The 16,357-nt window shown below is 43.5% G+C and overlaps 1 protein-coding gene across 1 annotated transcript in view; it reads left to right on the top strand.

The window, feature by feature from the left end:
* The first annotated feature begins 2,366 nt into the window (after window positions 1-2,366).
* Window positions 2,367-16,357, top strand: part of LOC120065246 (cathepsin Z-like) — a 20,341-nt gene continuing 6,350 nt past the window's right edge. The window contains exons 1-4 of the mRNA XM_039016070.1: window positions 2,367-2,539; window positions 6,410-6,573; window positions 13,419-13,598; window positions 13,765-13,915. Coding sequence (XP_038871998.1) covers window positions 2,424-2,539; window positions 6,410-6,573; window positions 13,419-13,598; window positions 13,765-13,915 — 611 coding nt within the window. The 5' untranslated portion in view covers window positions 2,367-2,423. The remainder of the gene's footprint in view (window positions 2,540-6,409; window positions 6,574-13,418; window positions 13,599-13,764; window positions 13,916-16,357) is intronic.

Here is a 16,357-nt window from a genome sequence, read left to right as displayed (position 1 = left end):
TTCCTTGTAAAATGATAACTGCATAAAATAATGTTGACAAACTTGCCTGTAATAAATGTATAAGTAGCAAGCAAACCATAAACTATTGATGCGGGTCTTGTGATATGGGGGGGTAGTTCAGTGTTAGCAGCCAGGCAACATATTACCAAGATACACTTCCACCATACTCCATCCCCAGGTGGCAGCACCAACTGGGTCAAGGGCTCTTCTCTGCCAGGAAGCCTGGATAAATCGACAGGTGTTAGTAATCCGGATGATTGGCATTCTGTGACCAGAGGCTTCTTGGCCTGCCAGTGTTTGTGGGTTTTTTGTTAGTTAACCTATAATTTATGCTTTCCTCTAGTTTTATTTTTGTATATATTTAATTTGGGTTACCACTTTGAACCAACACTAATCTGCTTGGTTTGGCCAACTATGGCACTCATGACTGAGCTATCCCTGGAGCTAAGGTAAAGTTGCTGTCTCCTGGGTATTTGCATTCAACACCTGGTCACATAGGCTGGCTTCTCACATTTATGCACACATCAAATCAGGTTACAGACCATGTAGTTAGGCCTAAGACCCCAACATAATGGGTGGTTTCGCGGGCCGATTAAACCTAATCTTAGATTAAATTTGCACTTTTTAAACTCAATTGACTGAAATGGCATTTCTCAGAAATGCCCTAGTTTAGATGGAAAAAGTTTGATTTCCAGAAGGCTAGTGGCAGGTTCAACTTCAGATTAATGGATAGTGGCACCCAGGTTAACATTGGCAATGGAGGGAAATGGATTACCTGGACTGTCAATGATCAAAGAGCACCACCAAGGACAGACAGAAGGGCGGTTATCGACAGGAGCAACCCACTGAATGAGTTAGATTAAATACATTTTCCATGGCCGTTTCTGTATGTACAAAGTAAATGCAGCTGAGATCATTTGTTTGCTTGAGGCAAGGCTTTCATCTGACTCTTAGGGGAAGGCCCATTCCTCCTTCCCTACAAATACTGAGGTTTTTGGCATCTGAAACCTTCATCGTGAAACAGGAGATTTGTGTGGTGTAAGTGAACTGACTGCATGCAGATTAGTCCAGTCTGCACTGCTATATGTGAACTGAAAGACAATTACATCAAGTTCCCTGCAGCCCACGCCAACTACAAGGTAGAGTTTTATGAATATGGGAACTGGCCTGGAGTCATTGGCTGTATAGATGGATGTCATATTCCCATTAAGTATCCCTCTACTACAGCGTATGCTGAGGAGTACAGGAATTGTAAAAACTGGTTCTCAAATGTGCAAAGTGTGTGTACACTCCCAGTTTGCAGTTTTCCAACATTGTTGCACCCTGGAAAGGTACAACTCATGACTCAAGAATTTTCCAAAACTCCTCTTTGTACGCTCAGCTTGAAGGAGGACAACATAGTGAAATCATACGTGGTGACAGTGGGTATACATAGACGAACTTCTTGTTCACCCCCTCTGTTCATGCAATAGGACCTGAGCAACAATGGTACAACCAAGCTCATATCCACACCAGAGGTGTAGTGGAGCTCATGTTTGGTGTGTTGAATTCGTTTCCAGTGTCTCAAACACATTGTACTTTTAACCAAGAACATTCTGCATTGTCATAATTGCAACAGCAGTGCTTCACAATTGAAGATGATGACCTAAATGTCCCCATGGTTGAGGTAGACAATGACAGAAATGGAATATCCTGCAGAGATGCAGCACTTCTCACAACAAAGATGGCTCAAGTTATTTTAGCAAACAATAGCCATGGATTGGTTATAACCTGAGGGATGGGGCCTGTAGAAATGTAATAACTCCAGAGATACAGGATATAATGTCAAGATGCTTGTCTCCTCCCTTACAATGCGATTTGTTGTCCCCATAGCAGAACAGCGGCTGTAAACCTCTCCAACCACTCTTAAATTCATAAAAGTAACATATTGTAGCTTTAACTATGTTTTGAGGCTATCAATAGTGTTTGTTTACATTTTTACACACATTGGAGTAAAACAAGCTTTTATGTTTGGGTTTATCAATGGGTATATATCATCAAGTCCACAAATTGACGTAGCAGCTAAATATTCTAGCTTTAAAGGGCAGCAGTGCGTTCAGTTGGTTGGTTTATTAATTAATTAGAAGGTGCAACGTTTGTAAAACAAAATCAATTCAGCTCTTCCTGATATACTGTATGTAGTGAGTCACTAATCATGGGATGACATGTGCTATGTGGTTATGCACATAGGTCGAACTGTGCAGTGAGAATCATATCGTCCTGTCTGTAAAACAGGTCATCAATGACAGGGAAGTATAATCCTTTTGACACAGTCTGCGCTGCGCCTATCTGCGCTGCGCCTGCGCCCTGTTCAGGTTGACCCTCGGGTGAAACTATTAAAAAAAACAAGTTCCTAGGAAGTCATATGACTGATCTTTTCCAACATGGCTCGAGCACTGTTGTTGTTTGTGTTTATGTTGTCTGGTGTCTTTGCTGGACGCTACTTTAACGAGAAACAGCCATGCTATCGACCCAAGCTGACCAAGCACAATGGAGTCAGGTAACTTTAGCTGTCTTCTATCAGCTCATTTGATATGTTTGCTGACTAGTGCTTGCTCTCCAGCTAAAAATAGTAGCTAGAGTTGTTGCTACATGGTTCTAGTAATTTTCTTTCCAGTTGTATCAGGGTGTTTTCACACAGTCCTCTTTAAAATAACAGATCCCAGTCATTTTTTAAATGAATTCTGGGGTAAAAAAAGAGCAAAATAACTCCGTTATCTTTGTATTCACACTGCCCTTGCCTTTGAATAAGGACTCAACTATTTTGCCAGTTAAATTCAAATATTTAGTGGTCCGAGTCATCTTTGCATTCACATCACTATGTTTAGAAAGGAACCAAGATCTTTTTCCAACATTCACTCAATGCACTCTGGGTTTTTGCAAAGTGCAGGACAAGCCATTCCATCAGACCTTGATGGAATGATGTACCTTGATATAATTGCTTGCATTTAATTAAGAGATGAGACATAAAGGAACACATTTTTTCCCCGCTTGCACTGACTTTTAGTGATGAATACTTTGAGGGGAAAATGTACTTGATACGATTGTGATGGCTTGTTGTTTCACCGAGCGACCTTAAGATGAACGCACAACTTGTAAGTCGCTCTGGAAAAGAGTCTGCTAAATGTCTAAAATGTATGAATGTAATGAGATAGTATTAACATGTGAATATGATTGGTAACAGAAGAAATAGCAGAAAATAACTCGATTAAATAATGCCGTAATTGAAAAGTGTACACCCGATGTAGGTTACTGCTCCTTTAAGTAATTGCTTTTGTACCCTATGTTGTGGTACTCACTAAATATGGTGTCTCCTCACACTATTCAAACCCCACAATCGAATAAACAGCGTATGAAGCTCTCTTTGCAATATGTGATCTATAGGCTTTTCTCTGCATTATTCGACACTCACTAATGAATATGCAAAAACAGCACAACTTTGTTCCGTGAACCTGTACATCATCTTCTCTCTTTTGTGGCACCAATGTGAGGAGTTATGGCAGGGAAACGTTGCTGCAGCAGCCTCGTGCGGGAATAATGACAAGCGAACCTGGGGGACTTTGTATTCGCATTGCTGTAAGTGAACCGAACTCGGCGTGTTCACACTGCACAAAAAAATCAGCGAACCGCGTTCCGAGTTCACAAAAGTTGTGTAAAAGAGACCGAGTGGGGCGGCAGGTAGTCTGGTTAGACCGAACCGAATTCCTGAGCTGACAAAGTAAAAAAAACTGTCGTTCTGCCTCTGAACAAGGCAATTAACACAATGTTCCTAAGCTCATTGTAAATAAGAATTTGTTCTTAACTGAAATGCCTAGTTAAATAAAGTGTGAAAACACTGCCCTTTCCCACCTGGACAAAAGGAACACATAAGTGAGAATGCTATTCATTGACTACAGCTCAGAGTTCAGCACCATAGTACTCTCAAAGCTCATCACTAAGGTAAGGACCCTGGTACTAAACACCTCCCTCTGCAACTGGATCCTGGACTTCCTGACAGGTCACCCACAGGCCACCCACAGGTGCACTCATGACTGCATGGCCAGGCACGACTCCAAGACCATTACGTTTGCCGAAGACACAACTGTGGTAGGCCTGATCACCAACAACGATGGGACTGCCTATAGGGAGAAGGTCAGAAACCTGGCCGTGTGGTGCCAGGATAACAACCTCTCCCTCAATATGATCAAGACAAAGGAGATGATTGTGGACTACAATAGGAGGACCAAGCACGCCCCCATTCTCATCGACGGGCCTGCAGTGGAGAAGGTTGAGAGCTTCAAGTTCCTTAGTGTCCTCATCACCAACAAACTATCATGGTCCGAACACACCAAGACAGTTGTGAAGAGGGCATGACAAAGCCTATTCCCCATCAGGAGATTTGGCATGGGGCCTGAGATCCTCAAAAGGTTCTACAGCTGCACCATCGAGTATCTAGACTGGTTGCATCACTGCCTGGTATTGTAACTGCTCGGCCTCTGACCGCAAGGCACTACAGAGGGTAGTGCGAACGGCCCAGTACGTCACTGGGGACAAGCTTCCTGCCATCCAGGACCTCTATACCAGGCGGTGTCTCAGGAAGGTCCTAAAAATTGTCTAAGACTCCAGCCACCCTAGTCATAGACTGTTCTCTCTGCTAACGCACGGCAAGCAGTACCGGAGCACCGTCTAGGTTCAAAAGGCTTCTTAAAGCTTCTACCCCCCAAGCCATAAGACTCCTGAACAGCTAATCAAATGGCTACCCAGACATTTTTTTTTTTTTACTTAACACTTATTTTTCTTATCTGCATTGTTTAAGTGCTTGTAAGTAAGCATTTCACTGTTGTTTTCGGTGCATGTGACAAATACGATTTGATTTTGATCACCAACCTTGGCTTTATACCTGTTAACCAATGGGACAGGGTTCTGGTCTAGCATGGGTTCTGGTCTTTGCACAAAACATCCATTAAATTGTATAAGTAGTTGTCGCTGAGACCTATCACTCACTGCTGAAGATATTAACCTTTTATATTCATCCAATGTTTATGGATGACGTCTTCGCTTCTCGGGCTGTTCCCTGTGCGCACTGAGTGCTAGTGCGCATGTGATGTTGCTCCTTATAAACCAGATGCAAACCGGATATAAAAGTTCCATGTATGTGAAAGTGAGTAGATTCCCTTGAAAACAACGGACATCGTAGACAGTCCATTTCTTATTATACCTCAGTGGTTCAAACATAATACAGGTGGCAGTATGCAACCTTTGTTTTCCAACTCATAGAAGTAGTAGAAGAAAATTGACTACTTCAAAATGGAGATGGCCTCAATGGCGCTGCCCATCGCCCACACACGCCATAATGGGACCGATACAATGATGCGATGTCTAAGTCTATGGCGCTTGTCTCTAGTGGTTTCAACTGTCTAGTGTTTAAGTGTTCTTTATTTGTTCAGGTGTGAATTGCCTGCATCTTCTGCATTCAATTGATATCATTGGTCAGTAACTGAGTATACGTTTATTGCATGTAATTCTTTCATAAGTTTTAATAATGGTTCAAATGTTGCCAAGTTCCTGCAGAATTGTCCCAGAATGAAAATTAGCTGATTGGTAGGCTACTACATAACTTTCTTCTTTAAACAATATTCAAGTGCAGAATTTTTACCCCCTGTGATTTTGACTCAAGTGTTAATCAGTTTATTACAGAAAAGGCATATCATGGCTATCCAAAGTTTGAAATCAATGAAGCAATCAAAGCCGAGGGTGGAAACAAGGTAGCAAAGTTCTGACATGTCTGTGAGTGGAAGAAGATGACTGGGTCTCCAGTAGCATGGGCAGAAATTGTTTGGGACCTGACTTTTTAAAGCTTTTCATCCCATTTTGCTATTGGGCACTCAAAATTCTGCCCTCTTCAAATATATAATTTGACAATTGGATGTCTCCAGAAACATGCATGGCCCTTTCAACAGTAGTAGCTATTTGGCTTCTGAGTTTTGAAAGTATGATTGTGCTGTGGATGCTTTTTGAGTGCTTGACCTTCGAATGGAGAGGTAGATCTGCCAAGTTCGATCAGGGGTGTATTCATTACACCGATTAATTTAAATATTTTTTTTCTTCCTGTTGCTAAACGTTTCTTAAACGAAAGCAAACTGCACGAAACTGGGAGGGATATACCTGAATTTGTCCAATCGAAACTTGTTTTACTTGCATCCCATTTTGCAACTGTTTGGACTAATGATTACACCCCTGGTCAGGTTTTGAATTGTCCCGTCATGGTATGGGACCTTATAAGTGCACACTGCATTTTGTTACCCGTCATGCTTGCTGAGACTGTTTTAGCTGCTCTACATTAGAATTCTGTCTCGAGAACCTTGTACCTTGATGTCATATCTTTCATCAGGACGTTGCCTAGACCCCACAAGTTCCTGAAACTCAATGAGCTCCCCAAGACGTGGGACTGGAGGAACATCAACGGCACCAACTACGTCAGCACCACCCGCAACCAGCACATCCCCCAATACTGTGGCTCCTGCTGGGCACACGGCAGCACCAGTGCCATGGCAGGTAGCTTAACCTCAAGTTCGCCTTTCCGCGGTCATCTGACCTGTACAGCTCATAGAAATGAACAAACCATATCCAATTTACTTGGTAGTTTTACAGACTCTCTTGCATCAGAAGGGAGCACCGTACAAAGGGACAAATGGATGAAGATCAGATTGTGAAATTCTATTATTTGGCCACAGATGTCTCAAACCTCTGATTCACTATAAGTACAGTGTTGCACATCAAATCAAATTTATTTATATAGCCCTTCGTACATCAGCTGATATCTCAAAGTGCTGTACAGAAACCCAGCCTAAAACCCCAAACGGCAAGCAATGCAGGTGTAGAAGCACGGTGGCTAGGAAAAACTCCCTAGAAAGGCCAAAACCTAGGAAGAAACCTAGAGAGGAACCAGGCTATGAGGGGTGGCCAGTCCTCTTTTGGCTGTGCCGGGTGGAGATTATAACAGAACATGGCCAAGATGTTCAAATGTTCATAAATGACCAGCATGGTCAAATAATAATAATCACAGTAGTTGTCGAGGGTGCAGCAAGTCAGCACCTCAGGAGTAAATGTCAGTTGGCTTTTCATAGCCGATCATTAAGAGTATCTCTACCGCTCCTGCGGTCTCTAGAGAGTTGAAAACAGCAGGTCCGGGACAGGTAGCACGTCCGGTGAACAGGTCAGGGTTCCATAGCCGCAGGCAGAACAGTTGAAACTGGAGCAGCAGCACGGCCAGGTGGACTGGGGAAAGCAAGGAGTCATCATGCCAGGTAGTCCTGAGGCATGGTCCTAGGGCTCAGGTCCTCCGAGAGAAAGAGAGAGCATACTTAAATTCACACAGGACACCGGATAAGACAGGAGAAGTACTCCAGATATAACAAACTGGACCCTAGCCCCCCGACACAAACTACTGCAGCATAAATACTGGAGGCTGAGACAGGAGGGGTCAGGAGACACTGTGGCCCCATCCGATGATACCCCCGGACAGGGCCAAACAGGAAGGATATAACCCCACCCACTGCCAAAGCACATCCCCCAAATTTTGGGTTCTAGTCAGGATTCTAGCAGCCGTGTTTAGCACTAACTGAAGTTTATTTAGTGCTTTATCCGGGTAGCCGGAAAGTAGAGCATTGCAGTAGTCTAACCTAGAAGTAAAAAAAGCATGGATATATTTTTCTGCATCATTTTTGGACAAAGTTTCTGAATTTTGCAATGTTACGTAGATGGAAGAAAGCTGTCCTTGAAACAGTCTTGATATGTTCGTCAAAAGAGAGATCAGGGTCCAGAGCGACGCCGAGGTCCTTCACAGTTTTATTTGAGACGACTTTACAACCATCAAGATTAATTGTCAGATTCAACAGAAGATCTCATTGTTTCTTGGGACCTAGAACAAGCATCTCTGTTTTGTCCGAGTTTAAAAGTAGAAAGTTTTCAGCCATCCACTACCTTATGTCTGAAACACAGGCTTCTAGCGGGGGCAATTTTGGGGCTTCACCATGTTTCATTGAAATGTACAGCTGTGTGTCATCCGCATAGCAGTGAAAGTTAACATTATGTTTTCGAATGACATCCCCAAGAGGTAAAATACACTGCTCAAAAAAATAAAGGTAACACTAAAATAACACATCCTAGATCTGAATGAATGAACTATTCTTATTAAATACTTTTTTCTTTACATAGTTGAATGTGCTGACAACAAAATCACACAAATTATCAATGGAAATAAAATTTATCAACCCATGGAGGTCTGGATTTGGAGTCACACTCAAAATTAAAGTGGAAAACCACACTACAGGCTGATCCAACTTTGATGTAATGTCCTTAAAACAAGTCAAAATGAGGCTCAGTAGTGTGTGTGGCCTCCACGTGCCTGTATGACCTCCCTACAACGCCTGGGCATGCTCCTGATGAGGTGGCGGATGGTCTCCTGAGGGATCTCCTCCCAGACCTGGACTAAAGCATCCGCCAACTCCTGGACAGTCTGTGGTGCAACGTGGCGTTGGTGGATGGAGCGAGACATGATGTCCCAGATGTGCTCAATTGGATTCAGGTCTGGGGAACGGGCGGGCCAGTCCATAGCATCAATGCCTTCCTCTTGCAGGAACTGCTGACACACTCCAGCCACATGAGGTCTAGCATTGTCTTGCATTAGGAGGAACCCAGGGCCAACCGCACCAGCATATGGTCTCACAAGGGGTCTGAGGATCTCATCTTGGTACCTAATGGCAGTCAGGCTACCTCTGGCGAGCACATGGAGGCCTGTGCGGCCCCCCAAAGAAATGCCACCCCACACCATGACTGACCCACCGCCAAACCGGTCAGGCTGGAGGATGTTGGAGGCAGCAGAACGTTCTCCACGGCGTCTCCAGACTCTCACGTCTGTCACATGTGCGTGTGAACCTGCTTTCATCTGTGAAGAGAACAGGGCGCCAGTGGCGAATTTGCCAATCTTGGTGATCTCTGGCAAATGCCAAACGTCCTGCACGGTGTTGGGCTGTAAGCACAACCCCCACCTGTGGACGTCGGGCCCTCATACCACCCTCATGGAGTCTTTCTGACCGTTTGAGCAGACACATGCACATTTGTGGCCTGCTGGAGGTCATTTTGCATGGCTCTGGCAGTGCTCCTTTTGCTCCTCCTTGCACAAAGGCGGAGGTAGCGGTCCTGCTGCTGAGTTGTTGCCCTCCTACGGCCTCCTCCACGTCTCCTGATGTACTGGCCTGTTTCCTGGTAGCGCCTCCATGCTCTGGACACTACGCTGACAGACACAGCAAACCTTCTTGCCACAGCTCGCATTGATGTGCCATCATGGATGAGCTGTACTACCTGAGCCACTTGTGTGGGTTGTAGACTCCGTCTCATGCTACCACTAGAGTGAAAGCACCGCCAGCATTCAAAAGTGACCAAAACATCAGCCAGGAAGCATAGGAACTGAGAAGTGGTCTGTGGTCACCACCTGCAGAACCACTCCTTTATTGGGGGTGTCTTGCTAATTGCCTATAATTTCCACCTTTTGTCTATTCCATTTGCACCACAGCATGTGAAATTTATTGTCAATCAGTGTTGCTTCCTAAGTGGACAGTTTGATTTCACAGAAGTGTGATTGACTTGGAGTTACATTGTGTTGTTTAAGTGTTCCCTTTATTTTTTTGAGCAGTGTATATAGTGAAAACAATAGTGGTCCTAAAACGGAACCTTGAGGAACACCGAAATGTACAGTTGATTTGTCAGAGGACAAACCATTCACAGAGACAAACTGATATCTTTCTGACAGATAAGATCTAAACCAGGCCAGAACTTGTCCGTGTAGACCAATTTGGGTTTCCAATCTCTCCAAAAGAATGTGGTGATCGATGGTATCAAAGGCAGCACTAAGGTCTAGGAGCACGAGGACAGATGCAGAGCCTCGGTCTGACGCCATTTAAAAGGTAATTTACTACCTTCACAAGTGCAGTCTCAGTGCTATGATGGGGTCTAAAACCAGACTGAAGCATTTAGTATACATTGTTTGTCTTCAGGAAGGCAGTGAGTTGCTGCGCAACAGCTTTTTCAAAAATTTGAGAGGAATGAAAGATTTGATATAGGCTGATAGTTTTTTAAATATTTTCTGGGTCAAGGTTTGGCTTTTTCAAGAGGCTTTATTACTGCCCCTTTTAGTGAGTTTGGTACACATCCGGTGGATAGAGAGCCGTTTATTATGTTCAACATAGGAGGCCATGATTATTTTCATCATTGTGTCGAGATATAGTACTAAAACACTTGAGTGTCTCTCTTGATCCTAGGTCCTGGCAGAGTTGTACAGACTCAGGACAGCTGAGCTTTGGAGGAATACGCAGATTTAAAGAGGAGTCCGTAATTTGCTTTCTAATGATCATGATCTTTTCCTCAAAGAAGTTAATGAGTTTAGTACTGCTGAAGTGAAAGCCATCCTCACTTGGGGAATGCTGCTTTTTAGTTAGCTTTGCAACAGTATCAAAAAGACATTTCGGGGGCCTCCCGGGTGGCGCAGTGGTCTAGGGCACTGCATCGCAGTGCTAGCTGTGCCACCAGAGACTCTGGGTTCGCGCCCAGGCTCTGTCGCAGCCGGCCGCAACCGGGAGGTCCGTGGGGCGACGCACAATTGGCCTAGCGTCGTCTGGGTTAGGGAGGGTTTGGCCGGTAGGGATATCCTTGTCTCATCACGCACCAGCGACTCCTGTGGCGGGCCGGGCGCAGTGCGCGCTAACCAAGGTAGCCAGGTGCACGGTGTTTCCTCCGACACATTGGTGTGGCTGGCTTCCGGGTTGGAGGCGCGCTGTGTTAAGAAGCAGTGCGGCTTGGTTGGGTTGTGTTTCGGAGGACGCATGGCTTTCGACCTTCGTTTCTCCCGAGCCCGTACGGGAGTTGTAGCGAAGAGACAAGATAGTAATTTCTAACAATTGGATACCACGAAATTGGGGAGAAAAAGGGGGCAAAAAAAAAAATATATATAAAAAATAAAAATCGGATTATTCTTATTTTCCTCAATTAAGTTGGAGAAATAGGATGATCGAGCAGCAGTGAGGGCTCTTCGATACTGCACGGTACTGTCTTTCCAAGCTAGTCGGGAGACTTCCAGTTTGGTGTGGCGCCATTTCCATTCCAATTTTCTGGAAGCTTGCTTCAGAGCTCGGGTATTTTCTGTATACCAGGGAGCTAGTTTCTTATGACAAATGTTTTTTGTTTTTAGGGGTGCAACTGCATCTAGGGTATTGCGCAAGGTTAAATTGAGTTCCTCAGTTAGGTGGTTAACTGATTTTTGTCCTCTGACGTCCTTGGGTAGGCAGAAGGAGTCTGGAAGGGCGTCAAGGAATCTTTGTGTTGTCTGAGAATTTATAGCACGACTTTTGATGCTCCTTGGTTGGGGTCTGAGCAGATTATTTGTTGCGATTGCAAACGTAATAAAATGGTGGTCCGATAGTCCAGGATTATGAGGAAAAACATTAAGATCTATAACATTTATTCCACGTGACAAAACTAGGTCCAGAGTATGACTGTGGCAGTGAGTAGGTCCAGAGACATGTTGGACAAAACCCACTGAGTCGATGATGTCTCCAAAGGCTTTTTGGAGTGGGTCTGTGGACTTTTCCATATGAATATTAAAATCACCAAAAATTGGAATATTATCTGCTATGACTACAAGGTCCGATAGGAATTCAGGGAACTCAGTGAGGAATGCTGTATATGGCCCAGGAGGCCTGTAAACAGTAGCTATAAAAAGTGATTGAGTAGGCTACATAGATTTCATGACTAGAAGCTCAGAAGACGAACACGTCATTTTATTTTTGGTAAATTGAAATTTGCTATCGTAAATGTTAGCAACACCTCCGCCTTTGCGGGATGCACGGGGGATATGGTCACTGGTGTAACCAGGAGGTGAGGCCTCATTTAACACAGTAAATTCATCAGGCTTAAGCCATGTTTCAGTCAGGCCAATCGCATCAAGATTATGATCAGTGATTAGTTCATTGACTATAACTGCCTTTGAAGTGAGGAATCTAACATTAAGTAGCCCTATTTTGAGATGTATCACGATCTCTTTCAATAATGTCAGGAATGGAGGAGGTCTTTATTCTAGTGAGATTGCCAAGGCGAACACCGCCATGTTTAGTTTTGCCCAACCTAGGTCGAGGCACAGACACGGTTTCAATGGGGATAGCTGAGCTGACTACACTGACTGTGCTAGTGGCAGACTCCACTGATCTGGCAGGCTGGCTAACAGCCTGCTGCCTGGCCTGCACCCTATTTCATTGTGGAGCTAGAGGAGTTAGAGCCCTGTCTATGTTGGTAGATAAGATGAGAGCACCCCTCCAGCTAGGATGGAGTCCGTCACTCCTCAGCAGGCCAGGCTTGGTCCTGTTTGTGGGTGAGTCCCAGAAAGAGGGCCAATTATCTACAAATTCTATCTTTTGGGAGGGGCAGAAAACAGTTTTCAACCAGCGATTGAGTTGTGAGACTCTGCTGTAGAGCTCATCACTCCCCCTAACTGGGAGGGGGCCAGAGACAATTACTCGATGCCGACACATCTTTCTAGCTGATTTACACGCTGAAGCTATGTTGCGCTTGGTGACCTCTGACTGTTTCATCCTAACATCGTTGGTGCCGACGTGGATAACAATATCTCTATATTCTCTACACTCGCCAGTTTTAGCCTTAGCCAGCACCATCTTCAGATTAGCCTTAACGTCGGTAGCCCTGCCCCCTGGTAAACAGTGTATGATTGCTGGATGATTCGTTTTAAGTCTAATACTGCGGGTAATGGAGTCGCCAATGACTAGGGTTTTCAATTTGTCAGAGCTAATGGTGGGAAGCTTCGGCGTCTCAGACCCCGTAACGGGAGGAGTAGAGACAAGAGAAGGCTCAGACTCCGACTCGCTGCTTAATGGTAATTCATTGGTAATTCATCTTCAAGATGGTTATAAAGTCACTTGGAAACAATTTTATAACAAAGGTGATGTAAACATTGTAATAATTGTTCAAACATGCATGTCTGTTAGGCATTTAACACATGACTGACTCAAATTGGGTGGTGTGGCAGGGAAGCGTTGAGGCGGTGTGGCAATGCCAACCTCGATGTGCTGACGTTCAGTTAAAGCTTTATGGTTTCCTGTAATTCAGGTTTCCTGTAAATCTTGTTCCTGTAAAGCATGTTTGTTGTAGAATGCAAAGTACAGTTCCTCCTTTGCTCATACAAGTAGTCCTTTTATCATAACAATACCATGACTTCAGAGTGCTAGAGTAGTCCTTACTAAGTTTGACTTGTGAACATGAACATCTAAGAGCAGATTCTGTCACATGTACTGAATTAATGGACTGGTTGTTGGTGGTTTGCTCTCCTTTGTCAGATCGCATCAACATCAAGCGAAAGGGAGCCTGGCCCTCTGCTTATCTGTCAGTCCAGAATGTGGTGGACTGTGGTGAGGCCGGCTCCTGTCATGGAGGGGATCACTCTGGAGTGTGGGAGTACGCCAACAAACACGGCATCCCTGACGAGACCTGCAACAACTACCAGGCCAAGGACCAGAGTAAGGCCTCAAGAACTCTATCTCCTAGCTGAACATACATTTTTCTTGGTTGAACATTACATTTTTTCCCATGACTTGATCACAAGAATTTCTGTCACATCAAATTAAGATTCTGTTCATTTACAATTTCTCAGGCTTAAAATGTTCTCCATATTGTGTCTTGCAGAGTGCAAACCATTCAACCAGTGTGGAACCTGCACAACGTTCGGGGTCTGTAACATCATCCAGAACTATACCCTGTGGAAGGTCGGAGACTTCGGCGCCATCAGTGGGAGGGAGAAGATGATGGCTGAGATCTACGCTGGAGGACCTATCAGGTTAGGAACTGGTCAACATGGGCTGTGTCTCAAATGCAGGGGTGCAACTTTCACGTTCTGAAATTGCATTTTTGCCCCTCCCCCCCCCCCCCCCCCCCCCCAGTTCTGAGCTAGTATTCCCAGTTCTGAGCTAGTATTCCCAGTTCTGAGCTAGTAGTGTAACTGAAATGTAACGTCAGCTAATGTTTCATCTCGACTGAAATTCTGTCTGAAGAGAAACAAACTAGCTAGCTAGTAGACCACAACCAGTTCAACTCTAGCTATCTGTAATATAGCAGAATCCAACAGCTGCTGTGTGTATGGAAATGTCCCCTGTGTCCCGTTTTCAAGAGGTAAATTAACTTGGCTAGTTTTTCTCAGTTGACTCACCATTAGAGCTAGCCAATGTTAGTTAGCTAGCTCACTCACTTGATATATTATTTTTTAAAGTAGACCTGAATCAAATCATGAAACCAGCAGCCAAATGATGGAAGACTGATATTCTGATGTTTTTAACAGCGAAATGTGAGTTTTTATTAGTCAGTATAGCATAAATTACTGCATTTTAAGACCATCAATAGAACATCCTATATGCCAGTGACACTGAATATCATGCACTCAGAAATATAATTCCTCTGTTGGAAGTGTAAAACACAAAAGTTATGATCTTGTGAAGGCTGACTGAATTCTGGCAAAGAGTATGTTCTTTTGTCTCATGTCTACAGATTCTTCTTGTTTAGTTTGCTTGGAAATGTTGATACTGAAGACTGTTATCAGAAGAAACTGTGTAACCTTGCATTTATAACTGCTAAGAAATGCATTGCCATTTAATTGAAATGTTGGTTGTCCTCGCACAGTGGCAGAAATGTCAAGTTATGTATCACTAGATTTGATTTTATTACAAGATTAAGGGTATACTGTGCAACTTTCATAAAGTCTGGATGCCGTATATTGAATAGCCTACTGTATGACAAAGGGTCTGTATTGAAAACATGAGATTTAGTCGGAGTTGCAAATAGATTAAAAAAAATTCATGGCACTCAAGACAGCTGTGTGATTTGCGCCTGTCTTGGTGGACTAATCCATTGAGGAGCCCACGGGGATGCCTCAGTCCAAGAATATGGCATGTGTCTCGCCAGAATGCTTGCTCTCCCGCAACTTTGTGGATATTCATTGTATCGTAACTTCATTGTGTGCATTGTTGTCTATCAATTCCCCATTACGTACATCACCAGTAGAAGCCTACATTTACCTTTAATTCCTAGAATTTCTAATCCGCTAACTTTGTTCTGGTTATGGTAATTTATGTTAATCAATTCAATATATTATTAGTAATTTACCATTGTCGTGTGTTTTGCAGAACTCACAACCTATGCTACACTTGTGAGAAACAAGTTTTTGTTTTTCATTCCATTTACGAGTTTTGTCAATTTATTAATCGTATTTTGTTTGAAATGCTCCTGTCAATGTTGAGTAAGGACGAGCACCTGATTACACATATAGAAGTAAGACCGGTGAATGTGCCCATTTGGGGATGTCTGATTTTGTATTTCTGATTGTCTTAACTCACTACCACTAATGAACTGTGGAGCTTCTCAAAGTAATTTTTCTTCACTGCAAACAGCAAGTAAATTAAGTCTGTTTTTAGAATCAATTGAGAATGACAATAGTTCCTCAAAGTATTTGAACAATATTTCCAACTTTCTCCCTTTCGATAACCACAAGTCATTAAAGGGAAATATGTAATGCTCTGATCCAGTGGAAACATCATAAAATACCTGATATACTTTCCCTTGCACAAATAGCCTCCAGCTGTGTTTGTCCCGAGCTCACTGGCACAGGAAACAGAGGGCCCAGAATATTTTATACAATGTTTGCTAGTGTAAGTTTTGGGGCACCCAGTTGATATAATGTTTCAAGATCGTTGCAGATTGGTTACGCATGGCCAATGTGATTTATAGAATATTTATCAGGATATTTTCTACTTGCAGGCTGCAATGTTTTTGCTTTATGTAGGTTATTACATGGCTAGCAATGGCAATAAAAGTTACTTTTAGATTAGTTTATTTTTCATTTAGATAGAATGTAGATTAACCATAGACAAGGATTTTGAGATGCAAAGATTCTAAATGAAAATGTGCATATGAAAATCATGATTGGTAGAAATGGTCAAATTGGCACTCCAAATGGAAAAGGTTGCTGACTGCTGGTGTAGCCTATTACCTGCAACTTCAGGCCAGCAGCGGGAGAAGGGCGTTCGGGAACAGGTTTTTTTCCCCTTATGGTTAGGCTCTCTGGCTCCCTCTTGTCATTTATTTAATTAAACAGCGTGTTTAAAGCATCAGACAAGTTCAAACATATAGGGTGTGTCTCTATATAGGCCAATGGAAAAATAGAATCTTTAAAGAAAAGACTACTCTTGGTGGGCCAATATTTTATTTTTGTCAGGGACTGCCCAAGTAG

Source organism: Salvelinus namaycush, chromosome 20, assembly GCF_016432855.1.
Source record: "Salvelinus namaycush isolate Seneca chromosome 20, SaNama_1.0, whole genome shotgun sequence".
NCBI classification, from domain to species: Eukaryota; Metazoa; Chordata; class Actinopteri; order Salmoniformes; family Salmonidae; genus Salvelinus; species Salvelinus namaycush.
The sequence above is the reverse complement of the archived record's forward strand: the minus strand, read 5'-3'. Positions and strand labels throughout refer to the sequence as shown.